The following is an 8,905-nucleotide window of genomic DNA, read 5'->3' as shown; positions in this document are numbered from 1 at the left end:
ACAAATACAAAATGGACATTCATCGGTATACCCCATTTTTTCTAAGTTCCGTTATTGAATATTATAGGTGTGTAAACTCAGCAAAACTCAATATATTATTGACTTTTATTTGTAAGACATTACTTGAAGACTAGTATGTTTTTGTCTGCAAGCATACAGAAATCACAAACAGGAAATTAAGTAGGGTCAGTGACACCACAAGGAGACATGCACCAGTCACATGTGCTGAGCAGTACTCTAGGACCTTGCCTCAGTTCCTTCTATAATCCTCACAACCCCTCTAAGGTAGGTATAAACTACACTATTACCCTTTCACAAGTGAGGAAACTAAGGCAATGAGTAGTTCTTCCAAAACTATATAATAGGAGTTGGCAAAGATGGGATATTCAGATCAGGAAATCTAGCTTGGCTACAGGAGCCAGAAAATTAAGGATATGGTAAGAACTGAAGATGAGAAAATTAAACATTGCTAACTTACAAATTCAGAGCAATACTAATCCCACAAGTTTTTTTTTTTTGTAAGTCAATGATCACTGCATGAAAGAATATAAGTTAAATTCCTACCTTACTCTACATACAAAAAAAAAAGGAAAAGTGATGCATTTCACATAAAATGAGAAAAATTAGGAGACAAAAAAACCTATAGGATCTTTAAAAAATTTCAAGGTGTAAAAAGTCATTCTATGGCAAGACAGAATCAAAATATAAAGTAAGATGAATACATATGCATGCATATAGTGTAAAACTTTTAAATGAATACTTACAAAGGGAACAGAATCTGGGGAACTTAACAAATATTAACATGCACAGATATCTAAAAGTTAGTTCGGTGATAGTAAGTTTCTTAAAGGCAATGTTTGTTAAAAATCTGGAACATAAAAACCTAGTAGGACTTATATAAGAAAAGGAAGCTTAATGTTTAATTACCTAACTTTAATAGTCCAAATGAAAACCATTACTTTGGACAATCACTATTCTAAACCACAGCATCACATATGTAGCTAGGAGAACCAAAAAAAAAAATAAAAAACATACTTGACGGGAAGCACGGATCATCAGGGTATGTTTCTCTATCATATAAGAAAGGGTGGTATCGGATAATCCCTTCCACTACACCATCTCCTTCAACGTGAGCCTTGAACTCAAAACTATCAGATGCTGTGTTGATATATAATGTCTGCATGTCGTCTTGTATTTCCCTTAGGTTGACAATCTTAGGTGCCTTCCCTTTTTCAAACATAGAAATCTAAAATAAAAATAAAAAAAATAATTAAGTATCATAGTTACTTGACTTTTGTCAGTCATGACCCAACAACAGAATAGGTAAAAACTACCTTTATTTGTACAATTATCTAGCTTAATGAAATATAAACACTTGATATGGATTGAAGAGCTACATGTAGCACCTCCATAAGGAATATAGTACTAAAAAAGTAAGCAAAGAAGTAGCAAAGCAGAGATAAAGGACAAGTAATGATAATATTTAATTCAAGGTTTTAACATTCTAAGAGTTCTTTTTTTTTTTTGGAAGTACTGGGGATTGAACTCAAGACCTTGTGCTTGCCAGGGAAGTGCTTATTCTACCGAGCTATCTCCCCAGTCCTCATTTTTTTTTTCCTAAGAGAAATTCAAATGTGTAAACAATACTGACAACCCAACATTCAAATGTTCTGTGCTTTAAAATCTCACCATAAGACAAAGGAAAACTGTGATACACACACACACACAGACACACACACACACACACATTCTCTCTCTCTCATTCTCTCTCTCTCTCATTTTTCTTGTTTCAAGACCTGATGATCAACATCATTTTGTATAGGGCATGCAAAAGAGTACTATGGCAAAGGTTAGGAAAATAACTATACAGGAATGATCTCTTTATTTGGATACCAAATAACCAAAGTACTCTGATTTATATATATAAGGAGAGAGTGTGTGATTATTGTTATCCAGAGTTGTGTGGCTGGTACATTTATGTAGTCATTTGTATTCATCATATTTTATAGTAGTTTCTTAATCGTACTTCGATATCAATATTGTTGAAAGGTCCAACTTCTTTTGATGTATGTATTTCATTTCCTTTTGGTCCATGAATATAGTAATGATAAATATGCCTAGAAAAAGAAAAATAACTTTATACTTTCAATTCTCATAAAATTATAATCTGTATAATCTAGTAAAAAAATTTTATAGCTCCATTTAACAGCACTTACTAGGTACCAAGCATCTTAGTTGCATTAGACTTCTTTGGTGTTGGGATCAAGAGCCATATACACGCTAAGCAGGCATCCACCACTGCCCTACATCCTGAACCAAGCCCACCTTCTGAATTTTTAACACATTAACCCAATGTTAAAAACTATTTTGAAATGCAAGCATTACATTTCATTGTATATAGAAAGTGGAAGGCAAAAAGTACATGTTAAATTATAAGGCCACAGAACTGAGTTAGGAGGCAAAGGCTTCAATCCTAGTCTTTCCAATTTCAAAATACATATACTCCACACTGCCACAAAGTCTAGTTCATCAAACAAGTACAAGTTAGAGGGCAAAAATCTATCATTGTAGCCCAGTGTGGTGGTGCATGCCTATAATCCCAGCACTTAGGAGGCTGAAGCAGTAGGATAGTTGTGGATCTAAGACCATCCTGGGCTACGCAGTGAGCTCAAGGCCAGCCTGAACTGCACAGTGAGACCCTGTCTCAAAGACAGGAAAAGGAAGAGAAGGAGGAAGAGGAGAACAAGAATCTATAATTCTACTTGTTAAGAAAGTACTCAAGTGAGACTAGACTAAATTGTGTACCATTAATCCCAGAAGAATATTCTACAACTTTCATGTTTTCTCCTCTATGACACTGACAGACTTATATCAACATTCGAAGAGACAAAACTACTACACTGAACAACATCCCACTGAAAACCCCATTTCAAAAATCACTGCTACCTTATTTTTTAAGTAAAAGTTAACTTTATTTTAGCGGATGAAGATTACTTAAAATACATCTTTAGGGCTAGTGATACAGCTTAGTGACACAGTACCTACCTTGTAAGCACAAGTTCAATACCTGAGTTCAATACCTACCTATCTATCACCCTCAAATCTATACTTCTTCATACATTTTAATTACAGAATAATTGAATGTATTATCCTAGTAACTCTATTTTCCACTGATGCCAGGTATGGTGGCACATGGCACTCTGGGTGCTGTGGCAAGAGGATGACAAGTTTTGAGCCCAACTTAGGCACTACAGCATCTAAGTGAGACCTGTGTCAAAATTAAATAGGTCTGGGAATGGTCCAATGGGAAGGTACCAGGCTGAGTCTCCAGCAAGGAGGATGGGAGTGGAGCACATGAATATTGTACAGATGCACCTATTTCACAAAACTCAGTAGTTCAGATGATGTGTATTATAGAAACAGTCCAGTTAACGATATGTATCATAGAGGCATAGTGAAAAGCTCACAGCCATTACCTAAATATTCCTCTGATTTGGTCTAATGGGATACATGGAACTGTTTTACTAGAATAAACACACAATGATTTAAGTATTACTAATAGGATATACAGTACACCACGTATTTTTTAATGTACTTGATGCTCTCATGTAGTGTCTGCTCAGTATGTACTGTGCAGCAGCTATTCTTCTAGAAGATGAAGATACAGCAGTGAATTAAAAGATTCACTCAATAGGGGAAAGCAGACAAAAATACAGTATGTAAGATTATAGCAGATACTATAGAAAAGCAGCATGTAGCAGGGGCATAGTGCTAACAATACTAAATTTGATAAATTCTGAAGTTCATTTTAAATTTCATAGCAGGTGTTAAATATCCAGTGCCTCAATGGTCAGGTGATCTATAGTATTTACAGAATAAATGGAGAATCCTTTTACACCAATATCAGAAAAGTGGGTACTATACTAAACAGAAAAAAAATTTAGACAAAAATGATAATTACAAGGCTTCAGCATTATCTGTAACACTTTTTGTCTTTAAAAAGCAGCAACATTTCATGAACCACATATAATCACTTACGCTAACTGTCGAGTCCAAAGATGGAAATAGTTTTTCAGGTACTGTATATGTTCTGGTTGTACTCCTGTAATAATCACAGCAGTAAAGCTATCCTTTTCCTTCTCCTCTAAGATAAGATTATGTAGAAATCTTTCATCATCATTTGAAATATGAATAGAATCAGAGGGCTAGAAGAATAAATACAACAGATTATATCATGTAAATTATAATTATACAAGTAACTATTATATTAACTTTTATTGTTATTATTTTTTTATTTTATTTTATTTTATTTTTTTGGCGGAACAGGGGATTGAACTCAGGCTCTGGCGCTTGCCAGGGAAGCGCTTATTCCACTGAGCCATCTCCCCACACCTCTATTATATTAACTTTTAATGTGATTCACTTGCATGAGCTGCAGAAAAAAAAACTTCAGAAAAATGTGGAGGAAACTATCCCAGTACAACAAACTAGGTGAACGTATGACCAGACTATAAGGATAGGAGACCTTTCACATGGACAACTACACTGGCACACCTATTTTACAATGCTAAACCAATTAAGGCTCATAAAAGAAAAGGTAAAAAACAAACATTATCCCTGGCAAGCGCAAGGGCCTGCGTTCAATCCCCAGTTCTGCAAAAAACAAACAAACAAAAAAACCGCACAATAAGTTTTAAAAAGTTTTTTTTTTTTAAATCTATTTCTTTTTTTTTTTTTAATTATTTATTTATTTTTATTTATTACATTTATTTATTGTGTGTGTGTGTGGCCAGCTCAGCCCACCAGGGGGCAGGGCTGGCTGGCATGTGGTGCTGGGGGATTGAACCGTGGTCCCTGTGCTTTGCCAAGCTTGTTTCAAGTAGGTGCTTTAGACCACTGAGCCATCTCTCCAGCCCTAAAAAGTTTTTTATTTAATTAATTAATTTATTTTTTGCGGAACCAGGGATTGAACTCAGTCCCTGGCACTTGCCAGGGAAGTGCTTATTCTACTAAGCTATCTCCCTCACCCCTAAAAAGCCTTTTTAAAAAATGAGAAAACACTAACCCTATAATGAAACAAAACTTTTGGCTTGGGATACCTATCACTTAACTGAGTCAGGGCCAGTCACCAGCTCTTCACAATCAAGACAAACAGAAGCTGTCTGGAACCATGGGTTTATCCCATTGATATTGTGTTTAAGAGGAGGTGGATCTCTGTGGGTGCCAGGCCACTTTTGGAGACTGCCTAGAGCTGTGCAAGGAAGTGAGGAAGATCTAAAGAGAATCACAAATTTCTCCATTTTTAGCAAAAATCTATGTGTCAAACATTACAGATATGTGCATACGTGGCCACACATACTGTGTATATTTCTACATACACAAAATAAATACAGCTACACATTAAACTATTATCTCTAGGAAATGGGTTGTTTTTTAAAATAAGGGCAATGGGGTTGAAGAAATTCAATAAATATAAGTTGGAAAGAACTGTTCTACAGAACAAAAGGATCAAGTACCTACTGATAACTATGAAATGCTTACTCAGGTGAATTTAGCACAAAATATGGAAAAAGCATCTGAAAAAAAAAAAAAAAAAAGAAAAAGCTGCAGAGGAAACATGATCCAGATATCCCAGCTTTATCCAAGCTTCATACAATCTATAGAGCTCTGTCAAACTTTTCTTAATTCCTATCTTGTACCAGTTTTAACATAACAGGTAGTGTGTCAGCCAATATATTTTATGGGTTTTTACAATGGCTCAAGAAGATGGAATAATTATGTAACTATTCCACAATATGTCACTTGTTAACACGTGCAACTAATTTGAAGCAGAGGAAAGTGAGATGAAATTAAGGAAAATTTTTAAGACAAAATGTTTAAGTTTAGAGAAAATAAAAGTGGTTATTAAACATAAGAAAAAAGTTCTGCTGATGAGTAATTAAAGGAAAGGCATTACTTTCACCTGTTAAATTGCTACCTTTTGCCTTCTCATTTTTTCTAAATATAAGAAAATGACCTGTGGAATAGAGAGATAGCTCAATAGAATAAGCGCTTGTCTGGCAAGTGTAAAGGCCTGAGTTCAATCCCTGGTTCCGCAAAAAAAAAAAGAAAAGAAAGAAAAAGAAAATGACCCGACAGGCACTTTTACACACAACTGCTAGAAATCTACAATTTCTGAGAATTCAACTTTTCATTTTTTAATATTTAATTTTTTATTCATTTTAATGAGAAAATAAAATAGCACTGAAATAGTTTCAAAACAGGTTAGTAGGACAGTTACAATAATTAATACATTGCATATTGTTGTCTTCATAGTGGTTATTCAGAGGACAAGATGTAGACATGATAGAATTTAACTTTTCAGATAAGCAATTTTTAATATATACTATGGACATGTTAAAAATTCAAATTCATAAAAAAAAATTCAAATTCATTGTCACAGTTGTAGTTCTGTAATTCTGCCAACCATGGTAGCACAAGCCTGTAATCCCAGAATCTGGAAGACTAAGCAAGAAGGTCTTTGAGTTGAAGGCCAGCCCAAAATACATAGCCCCAACCTCAAAATAAACAAACAAAAAAGCTACTTTGGGGTCAAGGACGTAGCTCAGTGGCGCAGTACAGTACTTTTTGGCAAGCAGAAGGTCTTGAATTCGATTCCTCCCCCACCGTCATTTATATTTTTAAAAATCTGTAATTTCAGAAAACTATTATACAAAGGTATTTATGGATTATCTTTATACAAAATGTTTTAAATATGCTAAACTCTCAAAAATAGCTGAACACTATTAGTCTTCAAAGAAAATATTCTAAAACTAGTAAGAATGCACTGCATACTGGGCTGGGGAAGATAGCACAGTGGTCTAAGCACCTGGAAAGCACAAGGACCCAAGTTCTATCTCTGGTACTGCATGCTTGGCCCCAAAACCAGATGTGGTGGCACACATCTGTAATGCCAGCACTGGGGAGACAGACTAGAGAACCACCACAAGTCTGAGTTGCATAGCAAGACCCTGTATCCAATAAATAAAAATTAAAAGAAAAGAATAAACGATATAAGACTGGGCATGGTGGCACGCATCTGTAATCCCAGCGCTTGGGAGGCTAAAAACAGAAGGATCACTGTGAGTCCAATCTGTGTAGTGAGACCCTGTAGACCCTGTACTAAATGCATTAAAAAAAATACACTGTATATTAAAGTACAGTGGTCCCTCATATATCGTAAAGGATACATTCTAGATACCTCTCCAATACATGAAAATCAGTGAAGTAGCGACTATATATTTATTTTAGTATTTATATATATTTTAAGGCTTTACAAATCCTTCCAACACTCTTATAAACTTTTCCCACACTTTTAAAAACACTTCTAATGTTCTTAATCATTGCCTAAACTTGTATACCTATGTAATTTTAACAACATATGTATACTGTATAGCCCTACAAAATCCTGCAATATAGCGAAAAATCCATGATAAATAATTTAGATTAGTATGTTTTGAAAACCTGCAAAACAGTTTGCAAAAGTCAAACCATGAAATAGTGAGGGAGTACTGTATTTTATCAAATTGGGAAATACAATGTTAACTTAAGAAAAGCAGGACCAAAACTAAAAATATAAATTAGAAGGAAACCCACCAAAATGCTATCAGTACTTTTTCTCCTGGGAGTACTTTTTTTTTTTCAACTGTACTATAAAATTTTCTCTGATTTATTTAAAAGTAGCTATTTTTTAAATATTCAGAATTAAAGATTCTTCTGGGTGCAGTGGTGCCCAGCACCTGGTTCACAAGCCTGAGGCTAGAGTAGGCCACATATATAAGTTCAAAACCACCACATAGTGCCAATCCTGTCTCAAAGGACCATAAAAAATGTTTCAAACAAAGAAAGTTGAAGAAAGGTATAACAAAAAACCATGTATTCACTTTTAAGATTCAAATTTGTTAACAATCTATCATAGTACAAGTTACAATTTAGAAGCAAACTAGCAATAAAAATCTTATACCTCTCATTTGTTTGGCACTCTGATTTCCTAGAAGTTCAATACCCTGCCATTTACTCTGTACTCTACCTTCTATGAATATTTTAGAACAAAGATTTTAAAACCCAGAATCAGACCAAAGAAAAGTTTATAGCTGGGATCCAAATTCAGGACCCTCTGCTCTGAGCTACACTCTCAACCCTTACTTTATTTTTGAGCTAAGAATCTTACTAAGACACTAAGTTGCCCAGGCTGGGAGTGAATTTCTGACCATTTTTCCTAAGCCTTCCCAAGGGCTGGGAAAAGTTTACAACTTCATGAGCAACTGACATAAAGCTTACTAAGATTTTAATATGACTTACTATATGAAAACTTTTAGTCTAAGAACATTTTTGCAATGCACTTGATTAAAGGAAAAAGAATGAAAAAGCTAAGTAACCCATTTGGAAAATTTTATAATGTTAAGTTTTTTTTTTTTTTTTTTTTTTTTTTTTGTTTTTGGCAGAACTGGGGATTGAACTCAGAGCCTTGTGCTTGCCAGGGAAGCGCTTATTCCACTGAGCCATCTCCCCGGCCCCAATGTTAAGTTTTTTAAAACATCAATACTGGTGTCTTAGTAATAAATTTGGAAAAGAAAACAATTTCCTTCTAGTCATCTGTCCAAACATTTACAGTTACAATGTACCATACCTTTCTGTTTCTAATGTACCCACTATATATCGCCTCCTTATTTTTTTCCTTCTTCTCAAAATCTTCTTTAGAAAGCACAAGCTCATGAACATCTTGGGAATCTGAAGGTTTGCTTATCATCTGTCAAATATTAAAAGAAGAGAGTATTGTTAAAACTCTTGGGCCGGGGAGATAGCTCAGTAGAATAAGTGCTTGCCTGACAAGCGCAAGGTCCTGATACCAAAAAAAAAAAAAAAG

The 8,905-nt window shown here is 34.7% G+C and overlaps 1 protein-coding gene across 1 annotated transcript in view; it reads right to left on the bottom strand.

The window, feature by feature from the left end:
• Positions 1-8,905, bottom strand: part of Smchd1 (structural maintenance of chromosomes flexible hinge domain containing 1) — a 150,416-nt gene that overhangs the window by 93,199 nt on the left and 48,312 nt on the right. Inside the window, exons 7-10 of the mRNA XM_023720401.1 lie at positions 8,669-8,788; positions 4,039-4,205; positions 2,027-2,117; positions 1,036-1,246 (exon numbers count right to left, since the gene is read on the bottom strand). Of these exons, the coding sequence (XP_023576169.1) occupies positions 1,036-1,246; positions 2,027-2,117; positions 4,039-4,205; positions 8,669-8,788 (589 nt within the window). The remainder of the gene's footprint in view (positions 1-1,035; positions 1,247-2,026; positions 2,118-4,038; positions 4,206-8,668; positions 8,789-8,905) is intronic.

Source organism: Octodon degus, unplaced genomic scaffold (genome assembly GCF_000260255.1).
Source record: "Octodon degus isolate 3935 unplaced genomic scaffold, OctDeg1.0 scaffold00075, whole genome shotgun sequence".
Taxonomy (NCBI): Eukaryota; Metazoa; Chordata; class Mammalia; order Rodentia; family Octodontidae; genus Octodon; species Octodon degus.
Note: the sequence above shows the minus strand (reverse complement) of the source record. Positions and strands in the feature narration are given on the sequence as shown.